Genomic DNA, 18,979 nt, shown 5'->3' with positions numbered 1-18,979 from the left:
GGAGGGGCAGATCTCCTTCAGAAACCTCAGAAAATTCCTGCCTTGAGTAAATATTCTGCCACCTGGTAGACTGTGATCCCAAGGCCCCGTGCCCCCCACAGAATCCATCTGCAGGGAAGTTATTCTCCAGGCTGTTGAGGAGGACTGGACTTCCTGCATTTGTGCTTCAGACGAGGACGAAGTGCAAACTGCAGTCAGTTCTTAGCCCCACAGCGCTGCGTGGAAGCAGTGATCCTACTCGCTCACCCTCTAGAAAACACTGTCCACGTTACTGTCTTAATTATATTTTACCAATAAAGTAGATACTGTTCTGGGGCGTCTGGGTGGCTCAGTCGGTTGAGCATCCGACTCTTGATTTGGGCTTAGGTCTTGATCTCGGGGTCATGAGTTCAAACTTGCATTGGGCTCCAAGCAGAGCCCACTTAAGAAAATTTTTTTAAAAAAAGCAGATACTGTTCTATAGTATGAAGTACATTATCTGTCATAATGAAGGGAGATGTGCTAGGCAGTGGGCAGAGAAAAAGAACAGTTTGAGATCAAAATTGATAACCACTGAATTTACCGGGTCAACAGAACATGAGAAGCTGATAAAAGGTGGCCCCTCTTAGAAATGTTAGACTTGGGCGCCCGGGTGGCTCAGTCGTTGGGCGTCTGCCTTCGGCTCAGGTCGGGATCCCAGAGTCCTGGGATCGAGTCCCACATCGGGCTCCCTGCTCAGCAGGAAGCCTGCTTCTCCCCTCTCCCACTCCCCCTGCTTGTGTTCCTGCTCTTGCTATCTCTCTCTCTGTCAAATAAATAAATAATAATAAAAAAAAAATCTAAAAAAAAAAAGAAATGTTAGACTTTCTAGAAAATAAGGTTCATTTCCTGCTCCTGGATATTGGGCCAAGTTTCAGCCCAAGTGAGAAGGACCACAAAATGGATCTGATCCCTGGCAAGTCCTATAAAGTGAATTTGGTTTAGTAAAGTAGTTTAAGTAAAGTTAAGGATGATTGGTGGACAAATATGGACTCTGGATCCTAGTCTGGGAAAGACTGGAAGGGGGGATGACTCAGCGATGAGACAGGTTTGCTCGGAGCAGAGGCCCATCTGCCCATCTGTAGGTGCTGGGTCTAACTCTGTGTGATGGCATCAGTGGGTAGCACATGACTCTTTTGCTTTTTAAAAGACATAGTAGAGTCCTGAAGAATAAACCCAGACTGACAACAGGGCAATGGGTTGGTCATAAATTTTTGGAAACTGGAAGCGATTGCTTTAAGGAGGGCAAGGCACATGGAGATGAGCCTCTTTCCAACTGAATTAAATCAAGGGAGTCTTGAATAGTTTGGATTCTGAATCTTTTAGATCTTTTAGCAATTCGTGCATGAAGGCACAGTCTCTAACAAGAAGCTACAATCTTGGGGTGCCTGGGTGACTCAGTCGGGTAAGCATCTGAATCTTGATCTCAGCTCAGGTCTTGATCTCCGGGTCATGAGTTCAAACCCCACATTGGGCTCCACACTGGGTCTGGAGCCTACTTAAAAAAAAAAGAAGCAGCAGCAGCAACTATAGTCTCTACCTAGGTTAGGGAAAATGTATGAATTTCTCCATAGCCTCAGCTTGGTCATCTTCATTCAATACAAGTAGCCTCCAGGATGACAGCACTTTCCTCCTGGCCCCCTGGATAGGTGACCTGCTAGGGCAGAGACAGTGCAGGAGGGCAACATCTAAGAGTTAAATTAAACCTGGCCACTGGTGAACTAACCACCTGCTCCCAAATGCATACCCACTTATCAAAACCTCACTATCTGATGGCAGAAGACAGTGAGTAACAGGGAGAGGGACCAACTCATCCCTGTTTGGTGCTTCCCCGGTTTTAGCATTGAAAGCCCCATGTTCTGGGAAAACCATCAGTCCTGGGAAAACCGGGATGTTTGGTCAGCAAAGGCACAGAGGATGGTATCCCGGGCTTAGTGATTCTCATCTTGACAGTTTGGGTTGGGGTCCTTTCATTAGAAACACAAGTAATTTTAAGATGAAGTCACCCGAAAACGTGACCTGACTGATGCTGACCATCAATAATCGGTCGCAGTAAAGATGAGTTTGAGTCTTTCATCTTCCAGGTGCTCTTTTACAATGTAGATTGTAAATGTGCTCTGAAGGTCTGGTGCCTACAGAAGGAGCGCATAGGGAGCGCTACAGATCGACTTATCAATTGTTAATGGTTCACCACAAGCAACTAAGGAAATATTTGCACAGTTCTTAAAATGGGTAACGTCAGGTCAATGGAATTAAGTCACTTGGCAATTAGGAGTTTATCCTATAAAAAGCAGAAAGCTTTAGTGTTCGGCCAAGGAGGAAAGGCTCTAAATCCAATCTGGAATGTCTCTGTGAACAAGAGGGAATTAAGAAGAATTTAAGCCCCAAATAATGAAATTCTTTTCAACTTGAACTCACTATAAATAAGTTGCGCTGGCTCCAGAATTTCCACCCAGGAGGGGGCCTAGGGGCGGCAATCTGACTGGAAGGAAATGTGCGAAGCTGCGTTTACACAGTGTTTTATGGAAGACTGCAAACGTCAGATGTCCGTACCCAAGCCCCTTGCCCTAATGTCTCCCCTGGCACCACTGCTGCAAAGAACCTTATCAGAGGAGGCAAGGAAGGAAAATGCAAGGAGTGGAGGGTCTCTAATAACTCCATATATTGCACTATCAGAGCGATCTGAATTAGTGCTTTTCTCTGGAGTGTACTTCTGTCTGTCTATCTATCTATCTATCTATTTATTTATTTATTTTAGAGCGAGAGAATGTGCACGAGCAGGGGGAGGGTTGGAGTGAGAGAATCTCAAGCAGACTCCCAGCTGAGTACAGAACCCCACGCGAGGCTTTATCTCATGACCCTAAGATCATTCCTGAACTGAAATCAAGAGCTGGACTCTTAACCGACTGAGTCACCCAGGCTCCCCTCTAATTATTTAATACAATCTTGATATATTAAAATCGTGTATCTTGCACATCTGTGACAAATACAGTGTCTTTATATATAGAATCAGGCTTTTATTGGGGGTAGATAAAAGAAAAATGAATATTTACTGTTAGGAAGTAGAAGACGTATGAAGCAATAGGGATGGAATTGATACTGTCTGAGAGAAAAATCAAAAGCTGATCTGCTCTGCTGTCTCAGAAATAATTAGGAAGCATAGCTGTGCAGAAACCAAGTAAAAAAAAAAGTGCCTCTGGAAAGTTTCTACAGTGAAAAATTTTTAAAAATGATCCTCCTTGGGGCACCTGGGTGGCTAAGTTGGTTAAGCCTCTGACTCTTGATTTTGGCTCAGCTCATGATCTCAGGGTCGTGAAATCGAGCCCTGTGTTGGGCTCCACACTGGCCGTGGAGCCTGCTTAGGATTCTCTCTCTCCCTCCACCCCTCTCCACCCTCTCTAAAACAAACAAACAAACAAACAAAAAACCCAAAAAACCCCACACATCCTTCTTTAACACCTCCAACAATGGAATCCGAGGAGTAGATCCTCAGATGTTGGTTAACCAAGACTTGTGGCAGGAAACCAAACATGGGGACTAATTATAATGAACAGAACAGTTCAATAGGATTCTTGTTTGGAGTTTGCACTCCAGTGAGTGAGTGAGAAGAAACTGGGAAAAGCCCAGAACACAAACCCATGAACTGTCTATGAAAGAGGTCATGATGTTTCTGCCATTCTCTTCCGAGTACCTGAAGCAGCCTCAAAGAGGAAATGCGCAGGGAGGGCGCCATGCATGCAGAGGCAGCTACAATGTTCAACTTTCAGCTCGGTTTGGAATGGGTAGGGCCCTCAACCCCACATCTCAGGTACTTTCCCCCCCACAGAGAACAATAACACCCAGCTCTTCTGAGTACAGGGGGCAGCTGGTTGCAGCAGAAAGCTAGTACGTTTTAGTCTCCAGGAAAGAAAGGGCCCACAAACATGTGGCTGTGGTTTTGATCACACTGCTTCCCTTGTCCAGACCCTGCAGGGGCTCCTGGATGTCTCTTGTGCCCAGTGAAAGCATCTCAACTATCTGTTTCTTGGCTGGTCTATTGGCTAAGCACTCTACCACGCTCCTCCTGAATGCCTTCATCTTTAGCTAGACCACGACCCACACCGACAGGCTTGCTCCATGAGTGAAAAACCAGAAGCCTGGATTCCCATAGAGAATCTATAAATTTCAACAGCAGGCTTCCAGAGATGGGGCACCTGCTTCCTATCTTCACTTCCTAACCAGGGCCTGGTGATGGAAACTTCGAGGAGGCCCAAGGGAAGGGTGGAGGCTGCAAACTGCCTTTATGCCTATCTGGGGTTGCCCTGCTTTAATTTAAGACTGAGACAACAATCCATCTTCTTTCAGAAACAGGGTGAGTGACTTCCCCCAAAATAAAATTCCATCAGAGCTAAAGGCACACCTGATTTCCTGGAGCGCCTGCACCCCTGGGCAGTGCTGGCTGCATGAGCAGGAGACAGCCATGTGGTTTCTCCTGCCCAGCCACCCAAGACACTCACCAAAAGGGGAACATCCCACACCTACGCCTGTCGATGGAAAACAAGAGACAGAATGGCATTATACTTAAGATCTGGGAGCGCTAGGGATCCTGTTCTGTCTCAACAAGAGTGTGGCTCTGCATTTGGAATACACCTACTTTACTGACGAAGAAAAGAGAGATACGAATTCCCCCAAAACAAGGAAGGATGTGCTACATGGACACAGAAGGTACACGCTGGGGAAACACACAGGTAGGAACAAGGAAGAGGGGCTCATTCCGACTGAAGAGGAGAGGGAGAAATCAGGGAAAGTTTCTCAGAATAGATGCTAAGGTTTTCTTACAGGAGAAGAGGCACTTTGGCAGAGAGAGAAAGGAGGGGATCTGGGACTAGCCCGGGGCAGGAGCTCAGGAGGCAGACACTGAGTGGGCAATGGGAGAATGCCACAGGTAGGTTGGGGTCACCCTGCGGCATGTTAGGTGCTGGCCTGCTTGAGGAAGTCGATTCAAGTGGTATTGGACACATGGGTGCGGCAGAGGCAAGGAGGTGACTCAGGATACTCCTGTAAAAGCCCAAGGGAGTGGTAGTTACACAAGTGAATACATATGCAAAAGGTCCTCAACTGTATACTTAAGGTTTGTGCATTGTACTTTATGTAAATGATAGCTCAAAATACTCTTTGTATTTAGAAAGAGAGGGAATGACCCATCCCCCTCCTTTAGATTACATAACCCCTTGGGTTTTTCCGGGCCTTACACAGAGCAGGCTGGAAAATCTGGGAGGGGAGATGTTATTTCCAACTAATAAGGCTTGTGGAGCTTTAAGGATAAAGTAGACAGTAAGAGATGCGATTGCATAAGCTGACTTGTTAAGTGGGTCACAATATCACCTTTTCAGACTCTCTCTCTTATTTGTACTGAATGTAAAGTGATTGGCTTGATGTCTAGCACAGAATAAGTCAATGGTGGAGGGGGCAACCCCAGGAGGGGATGAAAGAAGCCACAGGGAGACACAGAATGGCAGGTTACTGGAAAAAACTCCCACCAGGACCTTGGAACTTCAAGCTTCTAATTCTTTATATAAACCATTTTCACATACTATTGCAATCTGTTTTCCCAACAAGCCTAGAAAGTGGGAAAGAACTGTATTACTATCATTATTCCTGTTTTGCAGATGAGAAAACAGAGGCTAAAATATGAAGAAAAGAGAAACCAACTACGCTGCTGAGATTATAACCTGTAAAAATCCCTCTGGAAAACAGTTTGGCAATATATGTAAAATTCCTTAAACTGAGCACATCTTTTTCTGTAGCAAACATATTAACAAGAATTTACTCTAGGAAGCAATCAGATCTATATATGCATCCACCACAGCAATGGTTATAATTACAAAGATGTAAAAATGGAAAAAAAATACCCAATAAAATAGGAAACTGGTTAAATATGTTATGATGCCTTATACAATGAAATGGCATTGGGCGCCTGGGTGGCTCAGTCGTTAAGCGTCTGCCTTCGGCTCGGGTCATGATCCCAGGGTCCTGGGATCGAGTCCCACATCGGGCTCCCTGCTCTGCGGGAAGCCTGCTTCTCCCTCTCCCACTCCCCCTGCTTGTGTTCCTGCTCTCGCTATGTCTCTCTCTGTCAAAAAAATAAATAAAATCTTTAAAAAAAAAAAAAAAGAAATGGCATTAAATTTATCAGCGGAATTTTTTACACGATATGTTTCTAACTGAAATTTTCAAGTTGCCCAACAGTTTGTATAAGTATCAATCAATTTTGTTAAATAATAAACAGGTATCACAAAAAAGACTGGGGGGAAAAGAAGTCCTTAAAAAAACAAAAGTCCAAGGGGGCTAGTGACAGCCCTTCCTAGAACATGGGGGATGGAAACAGAAGAGGGCAGATACACAAGAAAACCTTCTCTTTGGGTTCTTGTCCTTATTCTGTAGCCACAAACCCCAGCCCCAGGATCCTTCATCTAAGTGGACTTATCTGATGCTTGATGACAACAGTGGTACTAGACTCAGGTTACTCGTGTTAAAGGGCATCACAGGAGCGCTGCCTGTTTCAATTTACACAGGAGGAAACCAAGGGCCAGGAGGGCGGTCATTTGGTCCAGGTTTCTGTGGCTAGTTTAGAAGTAGAAGACCTAGGTTTCCATTCTAGTCCAAATTTCAATTCAAGGCTTTTTCTCTACACCACTGCTGCCAACAGCCATTAGGAAATTTGAATGGTTGACAGAATTCTGCAGCTGTTAAAAATCAAATGTTAGAACATACACAGCATTGTGGGCAAATGTCCATGGCATAAAGCCCACCACCCAACACTATATAGACCCCTGATTTGGGCGGGTGAGGGGGAGTCTGCAGAAGAAAAAGACCCAAAGGGATGATCACCTAAGTAATAATGGGCTATATCTCTGAGTAGGAGAATTATAGATGATTTTTTTTTTTTTAAAGATTTTATTTATTTATTTGACAGAGAGAGACACAGCGAGAGAGGGAACACAAGCAGGGGGAGTGGGAGAGGGAGAAGCAGGCTCCCCGCAGAGCAGGGAGCCCGATGCGGGACTCGATCCCAGGACCCTGGGATCATGACCTGAGCTGAAGGCAGTCGCTCAACCAACTGAGCCACCCAGGCGCCCTATAGATGATTTTCATGTGCTTTATTTTTCAGTTTTAGAAAATGAATACACATTAAATTTTTAATTCAGAAAAAAGTGGAGATTTGTAGCATCATCTAGATCTTCTCATAATTTCTGAACCAAGCTTTAGTCCGCCTGTTCCACTGAAAGCAAACATTTCTTGAGAACAAAAAAAGTGAATCACTAGGTAAATATTGATCTGTTGCTAAGTGAACAAGAGAAACATCACCCCATTGTAAGCAAAGTTTTCCTCCAGACATTAAAAGATGCATTTCTAATGTATCTTTGGATAGATAGATTATCATAAAACAGATTCAAAAACTAACTTTAATGCAGAAAGGGAGGAAGAAAAAACTTTATTCTCATAACATGTTTTCAATCTTCACCTTTCATCGGCTTTTTTTTCTATACCAGAACAGCAGGGGGATATGCTCTGATTCCACACATAAGTCATAATAACCGGCTGCCTTCAGTCAGGGTTATTGAGTAACACCATTAGCTTGAGGTAAATCAGTTAACTGAACTTTCTAGGCCAGAAAATTGTTTGTGAAGGCTGCAGACAGGCTTCCTCTAGGAAAAAAAATCTTCAAAGTCTCAGGAGAAGCACTTTTACCCATAACAGACATGTTTCCTGCCCTCAGCTTCAGATATATGGGAGGCTGTTTCAGAAATGTGACACAGAGAAAGAACATCAAGGACAGTGGCTTCCGACAGAGTGATTAAAATAGAAAGAGGGTCACGTGGGAATTAGAAGGCCACTCTGGGGCCAGTCCTGCTAAAGACTCTCATCTCGGGCTGACCCCTTACTGCTCTCTGCTCACTTCTCTGTACCCTGAGAAGTCAGTCCACCTCCCCATGGATAAGAGGGGGACCAATGGTTTTAGTCATCCTCTCTGCTCCTGGGAAGTTTCCTCAAAATGAGAGGAAAAATCAGTCCAACCTCAAAAGTCATTAAGAAGATTAAATGCATAATATCTATGAGAGATACGAAACAAATTTAAAATGCAGGAACAAGGACAAAAGAGAGTAACGTGAAAATACTCTGCTGAGAAGCTACATGAGTGGAGGATATAGTTATTCCTAAAATTAGAACCTAAATAAAAAATAAAAGGTTAGTTGGGGCATCTGGGTGGCTCAGTTGGTTGAACAGCCAACTCTTGATCTCAGCTCAGGTCTTGAGCTCAGGGTCGTGAGTTTGAGCCCCGTGTTGGGCTCCAGCGTGGAGGCTACTTAAATAAATAAATAAAATAAGAGGTTAGTTAAAAGATGGAGGGGAAAAAGTGAATCCTTTTGTCCTTTGATCATTTGTCATGTTCAAGTAAGAGAGCTTGGATGTTTAGAATTTAGCTGTTTAAGTAATGTTCCAACATGCTCAGAGGAGGCTGGTCCTCTTCTCAAAGGGATAGGTCTTGGAAGGGAACAGTTTCTAGGCAACTTGTCCCTTTGCACCTACCCTCAAACCATAGCTAAGTAACTAAGGCTGATCTCTACCCTTCCCTAATTTGGGTTTCACCAGGAGGGAGCAGGTGACTGGTTAACGACAGGGGTGGTGCAGTGGTGGACACCGCCACGAGGTTCAAGGAGATCTGTGGCCAGGGACACACTTCCACACCAGGAGAGTGGGTGCGGCCATCTCAAGAGAGTCACGTGGCGCCATACCAGCATCTTAGGCTCAGGGAGAGAGTGTGCCAGGGAGGAAAAAGAGCAAAGAGAACTGTTGGATTTAACGTTTCTGGGTTGTTTTTTAAAAGGAAAACATGAAAAGAGGTAAAAACCTGCCATAATCAACTTTTTTTTTTTTTTTTTTTTTACTTTGAACAATTAGTATGGGATCAACCATCCATGATGTTTTTCCTGAGCCCGGACATTAGCGGCTTTTCCGTGACTTCCCCTAGCTACTCAGGAACCCATGCTGGGTAGAACTTTGCACTCATCTACGTTATTAACTTACATATTGACCCAATACTTTCACTTTTTTCTTTAAAAATGAGATAGCCCAGGAACTTGGGTCTAGCTGGGTCCCACTCAATATGAGAATAGGTGCAAATGTCACTTGCCAGTCAGGACTAGTGCAATTCTCTAAATGAAGTAATGAAGAAAAATGCCAGCCGAAGTGGAAAGCACACCGATTCTGTGCACCCTATTAGATGAGGAGCATTTTCAGTGCATACCCTGCTGAATAAGAACGCCTGGTCTAATGCCTGGTTGTGGGGCTACTCTATCCACACGGTGATATAAAGCGCCGCCCCCAGGAGGGGCAGTTCCAAAGTCAACATGATGACACTTATCCCGTACGCAGCACTCCCCACAAGTATCAGGCAACGTGACTGACTTATGAGTCACTCTCGACTTCACAGTAACTTCTGGGTCCTGATATCACTCTTAAAAGTAAGAAAACTCCACACAACACCCTAAACACCCAAAGCCCATGATGGCAGCTCTTTGGCCTTGGCTAAGAGCACGTAAAAATCAACTAGACAATCGCACAAGACAAAGCAAGAACCCAACCTCTCAGATGCATCTGCTGCCCACTTGTCCAGTCTGAGAAGAGAACCATTTACCCAATGTCACCAACCCCCTAGAGGGGATGAAAAGTTATATCAGGAAGGGGGGAACGCCCCTATTACTGTCCACTGAGTATGAGAAACTCCACTGAGTTTAGTCCTCATGCTGAGCGGACACCGTTTAGTAAGACAGTTCTAGAAGCAGCTGCCATCTTAAGGCATGCCTGGCAGAACGGCATCTGCCGTTCAGAACGGCGTTTGAAGAGGCACAAACAGTGCAGGAGCCATAATCAGCAAGGTGGAAGGAATTCAGACCCAGGAGAGCAGGGAATGCTTCATGCCCCAGGCTTGGCCTGAGCCCTGAGGGAAGACAGATTTACTCGGAGGACATCAACAGGGACACAGTGTGTGGAGATTCTCTGCACACTGCACCGGCCAAACAGACCAGCGGGTGGGCATACGGTGGGTGTGGGGTCTACTCACTCTTTGGTCAGAAGAGGACAGGACTTGAGCAGAAAGCGCGAGAGCCCCGAGTCCTGGAAGTAGAGGTCAGGCGGCGCTGTGGGGCTCTTCAGATTCAAACAGCGGACGATCACGTACAACACGGCAGCCACGGCAGCCAGCTTTACCCCGTCAAACACGGCCGGGAGCTCGGGGGTCTCTAGCATGGCATTCATCTTGATCTGGGGAGCAGAAGCACACAGCTAGGGTTAGAAGCACACTGAGGAGGGGCGGAGCCCACCACACTAAGAGGCAAAGCCGATGACAAGTCACAATCTGGGTATGTTCATAGGGCCACCTAGGGCGATGGCCATCAGCGTCTTCAGGCCACCAGTGGCCTGGCAACAACCCAAATCACAAACAGGCTTGTGCACTGATAAACTGGGTAAGGTTTTGTTTTGTTTTAGATCGAAAGAGCTCTTCTAAGAGAAGCACATTAGAAAATGTTGAGAATAGCATCCTTTGGGGAGCGGGAGAAAGAAGTCCCGCCAGAGGCTCAAGCTGGACTAGAGGTGGCCCACTGATTTCCGTGGGCTGGCAGCCTTGAGTGGTTCTGCACCAGGTGTTTGTGAAGCACCATGTTTACAGCCCGGGACAGAAATGTGGGAGGGACCGCTACTGTCCACAGCTGTGACGGTACTGCTCACCGACCCCCCCGGGCCCCTCACTGCCAGAGGAGGAGGAAACAAAGCAAGCTGGGTCTGACTCGGCCATCTGCTCCTGGTTTGGCGGGGGGAGGGGGCAGCCCCGGTGCTGGAGTCAAGTTCAGACTCGGCCCCGGAGCGGGGCAGCGATCCTTGAGCCTGGGTTTCAGGCAGTGTGAAATGGAACCGGGCAATTTCTTTCCCCACTGAAGGTATCTGACAATAACCATTAGTCCAAAATCCAGACCAAAATTAAAAATTGGGAGTGCAGAAAACGTGTATGCAGGTCTGGCTTTGCCCGGAGCTCTCCTGATATTTTGTTTTGAGGTGGCTTTACCTTATAAACAACACACACACACACACACACACACACACACACACACACACACACACACCTTCCAAACATCAACAACAACAAAAGTAACAGCAACAAAAATCCAGTTTTTTCCTTGCTGCTCAGGAGAAAAGCAGAACATTAGGTGTTACCTTAAAAATCAGGAAAACCACGAGCTTAACGAAAAGGAGAAAATGTTAACTCACAGCCAAGGTAGCTATGGCAACAGCTTCTCTGGAATGGTGTCAAGTAGCCTCTGCTAAAAACAGTCAGCATGAGAACTCTGGTGGCCCACAACGCAGCCAGAATGGGCAAGACAAAACAACCTCCCGAAAACGTGTGCGGGGCATGACCGAATGAACTCTCTACAGATCTGCAGTGAGGCCAAAGGGGTCCGAGAAACCCTTCCCTGAGGTCAAGGTGACGTTGGCAAATACAGGACTGAACACACTGCCGATGACCTCTGGCAGAGGTCCCAATTCAGTGAGGAAAGGCAATGAAAGATCAGGGCTCAACTAGCCTTCCACCATGGGGGCAAGAAAATAATTTTAAAAATGGATCCTACATGATTTTGACTCAAAATACACTTTCAACTGTATCAACCTTTGAACCTTTATGATCTGAAAGTTGCCTTAAAACCTAACTTCTGGAGAAGTGTCACCTTGCTCCTGGGGCCACGTCCCCAAAAGGCTGGCTATTTATAAACCCTTCAAACAGGATTCTTCACTTGGGGTCTGTGGGTTCCCTACAGGATTCCAGGGTCCAGGAACCCCCTGCAATTAGATGTAAAGGTTTGTGTGTATGTGGTTTTCTGTGGCAAGGATCTGCAGATTTCAAGATTTATTTATTTGAGAGAGAGAGAGCGCATGAGAGCATGTGCTCTGGGGAGGGGCAGAGGAAGAGAGAGAATCTCAAGCAGACTCCTCGCTGAGCACAGAGCCCGACGCGGGGCTCGATCTCACGACCCTGAGATCGACGATCTGCAGATTTGATCAGGTTCTCCAAGGGGCGTGTGGCCTAAAAACGTACACAGCTCCCAAAGTGCTCCACAGGTTTCCCCTGCAGCTCTGGTCCCCCACCTCTCGGGTGCCCTGCCACCTAAGCCAGTCAAACCGGCAGCAGACAAACACCCAGGACGCTGCTGTTCATTAATATGATTTTTCAAGGCCCCAAACAAGGTCCAGCAGGAGTTCCAAAGTCTCTCTGACACGAAGCTGGTAACACGCTCTTTCCCGTCCCCTTTGTTGGAAAGACAACCGAGAAATGCAGCAGGTGGTTTTACAGGTTTCCTTGTTGGTCAAGAATTGAAATTTTATGGAATTAAAAGATGAAGTCCCTCCCGCCATCCCCACTTCCTCTCATTACTTCCTAACATAAGGGGAAGTGAAGAGGAGAAACAAACAAACAAAAGTCTGGGCCATACATACCTATGTCCCTTCTTCCTCTCTACTGCAAATATTGACTGTCCTTGAAGAGTTGTACAGCTGGGCCACTCGGGTCAGATCTCCTATTCAAATTAACCTAAAAGCTGAAAAGATTGGATGGTCACGTTCCATTGGATGAGAAAGAAGCAATTTAATTAAACTAACAGTACGGTCTAAGTCGCTCTTCATTTCAAGTCTTTGGGGAGAGAGACCATTTCTTTCGTTAATATGAGTGCCACACTCTTGGCCGCTTGGCCATCTGAACAAACCTGCTGGGGGACGTCTTTGTGGAGCCACAAACTGACAGGCTCTTTGGTTTCCAGGGCAAGTTATCTGCTGCCTTCAGAACTCTGGCTAAAGCAAACCCATACGGCTTTCACGCTTTATCTTAGAAAGTCATCTTCACCAACGTCTGAGTGTTATCATCTGGGCGACCGAGGAGATCACTTATTAGCAAGGCCTGAGGTCAAGACAGCAGTGGGTTGATGCATCCCTTGTCTCCCAAACACCGAGCAGTGACAGATGAAATGTGAGCTGAGAGAGAGAAGCCTGTGAGCATGGATGGGCTTGGAAGCCCAGCACTGGGAGCAGAAGAATGCTGAAGGCACGGAGTGGGAAGTCACACCGCCTGCCAGGGATCTGGGTCAGGGCTGGGGGTGCCAGGAGCTAAAAGTGCTCTCTGTGAGTGGGGACCCAGAGCCGGGCCCACTGTGCTGTAAATGCATGGCTTCCAAAGCAGAAAACAGAAAGGGGTGGGGGGTGGAGGGGACAGCTGGTATTTATATAGCGCTACCTATGTGCACCAAGCCCTGTCTGTGCTACTTTACCTCTGCCATCCTTACTGCACCCTGTGGAGTCGGTACTGGTCTTATCCCCATTTCACAGACGAGGAAACTGAGGCATAGGAAATTTGAGTGACTTGCCCAAGGCCACCCAGCTAGTAGGTAGAGAAACCAGGATTCCTATCTGGCTCCGGAAGCCCTCCTCTTCACCACCACGCTGTGCTATTTGTAAGGAGGGAAAGTAAAGAGAGAGAGAGAGAGAGACAAAAGCAGGCAAGAAAGAAAACCGAAGGGACAGAAGAGACAGAGGAGACACCAGCGGCTTGCCCAAAGTCACACAGCGGTGAGAGCGGAGCTGGGATCCGAGCCCAGGGTTCTCTGATTCCATCACATCAAAATGACTTCAAAAGGAAATGAAAGCCACTTGAAGGGGAGACTCAATTAACCTTCAGAGGAGCCTTGCTCAACCTCAAATTTTTATTATTTCTTCATATTCTGAGACAAATTAGCCACAAAGGACCAGGCTTTGTTGAGGTGAGGAACAAAGAGCAAAGTCTCCAGCCACATCACAAGGCACTTGACCTTTCCCGGGCTCGGCTGCCAACTGGAAAACAAGGATGGAACAGACCAAAGATCCTAAATCAGCAGCCCATGGGATTGCATTGTGTTTGACTAGCATTTTAAAAAATTAAGTTCATTAGCCACCAAGTTATAAACACCAGGGGATTTCAGATAAAAATAATTTCTGGTTTCTCTTGGAAAAAAAAAAAATAGAAGATTTGGCAACACTGAGCTTGTGTTCTCACTTGAGAACAAGATATGGAGCTGAAAGGCAGCTGCCCCCTCCAGACAGGGCCTGCGATCTCCGTGCTGCCACAGTCCGCACCACTCCCTATCGTGGCCCCCAACACTGGACCCCCCCCCGCCCCCCGCTTAATCATTCTTGGTGCTAAGAGTGGTTCCTGTGGCCATCCGAATACGGGACCCTTGGAGAAACCTGTGTTAAGATCCCTCTGGCTCTCGATAAGTCTGTGCTGACTGAATATTCAAAACACACTAATCAGTATATGTATAAATAATAAATTCACAGAAAAAATTATAGAAAGACAGAGTGGTACATAAGATGTGATGTGTTTTGTTGTTATTCACACGGATGTTTATCTATCTTGACTTTCTCCACAAACTATCTGAGGAGGTTTCAAAATGCTGACTGGAAATGCATGTAGAACAACCCAGAAATGTGGCAGATGGCTGACTGCTTCCCAAAAGTCTCTCCTTCTCCCTAGTAACAGAGACCTGTAAAATGAGCCTGCCTCACTGGAAAAAACTGTAGATCCCAGCTGCCCTTACAGGTAGGTGAGTCCATGTGACTAAATTCTAACCAGTTCTGAAGGTGCTGGTCTGATTTCTCTGAAGCCTCCTTAAAAAGCAGGAGGTTAACTCTTCTTCCATCCTTTTCCCTTCATGTATCCCAGGAATGCAGATGATGTGACTGCAACCCCAGCAGCCATCTTGGGCCATGAAGTGACCTTAAGGTTGCTCTAGGAGCCACGTTAAGAGGATGGCAGAGTAGAAAGAAGCCTGGGGTCCCTGATGATTTCATGGGGCCACCATGTCAGACCTAGACTGCCTACCTCCGGGTTTCTTTTATGGGAGAGAATAATCCCTCGCATGTTTAAGCCATTGTTACTTCTAGACTTTTCTAGTCTGCAATTTTTTAAAAAGATATTATTTATTTATTTATTTGAGAGAGAGAGCATGCAAGTGGGGAGAGGAGCAGAGGAAGAGGGACAAGCAGACTCTGCGCTGAGTGTGGAGCCCAGTGTGGGGCTTGACCCCCAGATCACAACCCAAACTGAAACCAAGAGATGGATGCTTAACTGACTGAGCCACCCAGGCGCCCCTAGTCTGCAATTTCTAAAAACACAGAAGGAAATGCTATATACTCAAATCTTTCTGGATGCTACAATCACTGGGTCATTAGAGTATAGGTAATTTTTCTTTTTTTCTCTTTTCCAAAATCCATAATAATAATATCGTTCTCAGAAAAAAGCCTTAAGATAGCAACTAATAAAATCTAAGAAGGGGGGTGCCTGGGTGGCTCAGTCGGTTAAGTGGCTGCCTTTGGCTCAGGTCATGATCCCAGGGTCCTGGGACTGAGCCCCGCATCAGGCTCCCTGCTCAGGGGGGAGCCTGCTACTCCCTCTGCATGCTGCTCCCCCTGCTTGTGCTCTCTCTCTCTGTCAAATAAAAAAATAAAATCTTAAAAAAAAAAATCTAAGAAGGTATTACAAACATCTAGACAAGAAAAACATCTCTGTCAACACACACAACAGTTACGGATGTGAGTAAGCCTAGAACGGACCTGAACTTTCTGACTACAAGAGCAAAGAGGGGAAACCCAGTCAAACCCCTGGTTCTCCAAAGTGGAAAGAAAGGTACTGTGATTGTGCTCTTATCCCACAAAGCAAGACAGATAAGAAGGGGAAGCAGGGCTTTTCTGACACAGAATCACTAAGAAAACAAAAACAAAAACAAAAACCTCTGCGGGACTTTATATAAGGGGACCTTGAGCAACGTGATAGGCAATGTCCTCCTACAACGTTTTTTAACAGCAAATGCAGTAGAAAATTAATTTCCTCAACCCTCAAAAAACACCAAGAGTTTTGAATGGAATTCGGTTCAGTGAAGGCAATCCTATGAGAGATTTGTACTTTTATGGTCCAAAGAAGCACCCTTGATCCAAGGCTTGAACCAGAAGTCTCAAGAAGCAGGGCAGTTCTACCGCATGTCCCCAGGGCTACCTCCCTTGTGGCTCAAGGACCCGGCAACCTACCGTGTGCCTAGCACTACGCTAAACATTGCGTTGGACCACAATGAAGTAGAATTCTCATTTTACCTAGGGAGAAAAGAAGTTAACCTTTTTAAAAATTTTTATTTTAATTTCAGTATAGTTAACATACAGTGTAATATTACTTTCAGGTATACAATATAGTGATTCAACACTTCCATACAACACCTCGTGCTCATCACGACAAGTGCCCTCCTTCATCCCCATCCCCTATTTCACCCATCCAGCTGCCCACCTCCCTGCTGGTCACCATCAGTGTGGTCTCTACAGTTAAGAGTCTGTTTCTTGGTTTGTCTCTCTCTTTTTTTTCTCCTTTGTTCATTTGTTTTGTTTCTTAAATTCCACATGAGCGAAGTCATATGGTATTTGTGTTTCTCTGACTGACCTTTCGCTTAGCATAATACTCTCTAGCTCCCTCCATGTTGTTGCAAGTGGCCAGAGTTCATTCTTTTTGATGGCTGAGTAATATTTCATTGTGTGTGTGTGTGCATATGTATACCACATGTTCTTTATCCATTCATCTACTGGTGGACATTTGGGCTGTTTCCGTATCTTGGCTATTGTAAATAATGCTGCAGTAAACAAAGGGGTGCATGTATCCCTTTGAATTAGTATTTTTGTATTTTGGGGGTAAATACTCAGTAGTGTGATTACTGGATCGTAGGGTAGTTCCATTTTTAACTTTTTGTGGAACCTCCATACTGTTTTCCATAGTGGCTCCACCAGTTTGCATTCCCACCAACAGTGCATGAGGGTTTGAAAAGAAGCATGTGTAAGTGTGAAAGAGAGTGTGTGCATGTGCACTTACAGTTTATATCAATTATATATAAATACATATTTAATACACATATTAAATCCATATATATATGTGTGTGTGTGCGTGTGCGTGCGTGTATAAAACCAGGCATTAATGAATTGGCAATTTCAGAACAAAACCCTTGACATCCATTTTAATTTATCTTGCAGCATTTGATTTTATGGGGTTCTCTCTTCCCAAGTTTGACCTGCCACAAAATATTAATATTCTGAACTTGTTCCAGACATAACAAAGTAAGCTGCCATTGTACTATTTCATATGCCCCCTCTCCCTTTTCTGGGCAGGCAAAAGCCGGTTAATAGGAACATCAGGCAGCCCAGGTGGGGAAAAGAAGGCACACAGAACAGCAGGGGGGCTGGGTGTGTGCAAGACAGAAAGGAAGCATTGCCCCACCCCCACCCCACCTCCACCTCCTCGAAAGGAAGAGCTAGGGCTGGGCTCACTGCGCACCAGAGAGCCACACCTCCCCTTCTCCCACCGGTCATTTTATGAGTGCATTTACTCATAAAATGCTGTAATTGATAGTTAAAATTCTGTCGGCTCTACATTAACGGGGCAACCTAAGGTGCAAAGGGCCACAAAATGCCCACCCGTGTAGGAACTTTCAGTAGTGCCTCAGTCTCTATCTAGGATGTGCTTGACTAGTCTTTCCACCAGCGCGAGGGCCCAGGCTTCTCACTGCTCTCCCATGGCTAAGGGTGTTATTTTGAGATGGACACACAGATGCAGGGAGAGATGGGGCCCCTGGGCTGGGAGAAGCTCCAGCCTTGGGGTTCTAAGACCTGGGTCCTAGCGTCCGCTCTGCTCCTTCCTAGCCAGTGACCTTGAATAAGTCACTTAACCCTAAGGACCTCAACCATAAAACGAGAGGATTAGGTTAGAAGCAGATGATGCCAAAGGTCTCCTACGGCTTGAAATTTCTGAGATTCTAGGGATAGAATTGCAGTCCTTGGCTAAATAGCACAGGAAAATCTCTCTGTGCTCTGTAATAAGAGACAGCCCCCGCCTCCCAGCTTACTCTGTGGACCATTAACAACAAAACTCCCAAGAACGACACCCCTCATGATCTTTGTTCTTCCTTCAAGTAAGTTAAACAGTTATACATTTTCAGCCGTGCCATTTATGCCCATAATTCTGTCATATTCCTTCCACCTGCATGGGTGAGTGATGATTTCAGCCTCAGAATATTAATGTTCACTGACGATACAAAACTTACAGTGAAGAAAGAAAGAAAAAACCAAGCAGAGTCCTCAAACATGGAAAATTCATTACATGGTGTGTGGGATGCATAGTGTCCCCCGCCCCCCAAAATTCACGTCTGTCTGGGACCTGTGAATGTGACCTCCTTTGGAAATCAGTCCTTGGCAGATGTAATTAAGTTAAGACAGGGTCACACTGTTTAGAGTTGGCCCTAACCCCAGGACTGGTGTCCTTGTAAGGGCCGGGAAGTTTAGACACGGAGACACAGACACGCAGGGAAAACCTTTTAAAGGTGGAAGTGGAGACTGGGGCGGAGCATCACCGAGACAAGGAATGCCAAGCACTGCCAGCAACCAAGAGAAATTAGGAACAAAAGCCCGGAACAGACTGTCCCTCCGAGCCCTCGGGAAGGAACCCACTTGACGATACCTTGATTTCAGGCTTGCTCAGAACTGTGAGAGAGTATGCCCCAATTACCTCTCATGACTCAGTAATTTCCCACCTCTGTCCTTCCAGGCTGAAGAGACCCTCTGCCACGTCCTCTTGAAAGGTTCCTTGTTACCCAGACAAGCTCCAGCCAATTCAGACCCAAAGCAGCTAACTGACAATGAACACTCACAGGCTACTTATTAACACAATACAAATGGGATTTTGTGCACAAATATTTATTGGCTTGGCTTCTTTGCCTCTGTGATTCAGCTGTCAGACCACCCTTTTCCTCTCCTAGTACCAGTGACTTATGGAAACCCTGAGACAGAGACATCTGGGGAGGGAGTGTCTCCTTCC

The 18,979-nt window shown here is 45.9% G+C and overlaps 1 protein-coding gene across 1 annotated transcript in view; it reads right to left on the bottom strand.

The window, feature by feature from the left end:
- Positions 1–12,647, bottom strand: part of ABHD2 (abhydrolase domain containing 2, acylglycerol lipase) — a 68,073-nt gene extending 55,426 nt beyond the window's left edge. The window contains exons 1-2 of the mRNA XM_081831690.1: positions 12,547–12,647; positions 10,124–10,323 (exon numbers count right to left, since the gene is read on the bottom strand). Coding sequence (XP_081687816.1) covers positions 10,124–10,317 — 194 coding nt within the window. The 5' untranslated portion in view covers positions 10,318–10,323; positions 12,547–12,647. The remainder of the gene's footprint in view (positions 1–10,123; positions 10,324–12,546) is intronic.
- Between the last annotated feature and the right edge of the window lie 6,332 nt (positions 12,648–18,979).

Source organism: Leptonychotes weddellii, chromosome 9, assembly GCF_054177405.1.
Source record: "Leptonychotes weddellii isolate Sample4059 chromosome 9, ASM5417740v2, whole genome shotgun sequence".
Taxonomy (NCBI): domain Eukaryota; kingdom Metazoa; phylum Chordata; class Mammalia; order Carnivora; family Phocidae; genus Leptonychotes; species Leptonychotes weddellii.
The sequence above is the reverse complement of the archived record's forward strand: the minus strand, read 5'-3'. Positions and strand labels throughout refer to the sequence as shown.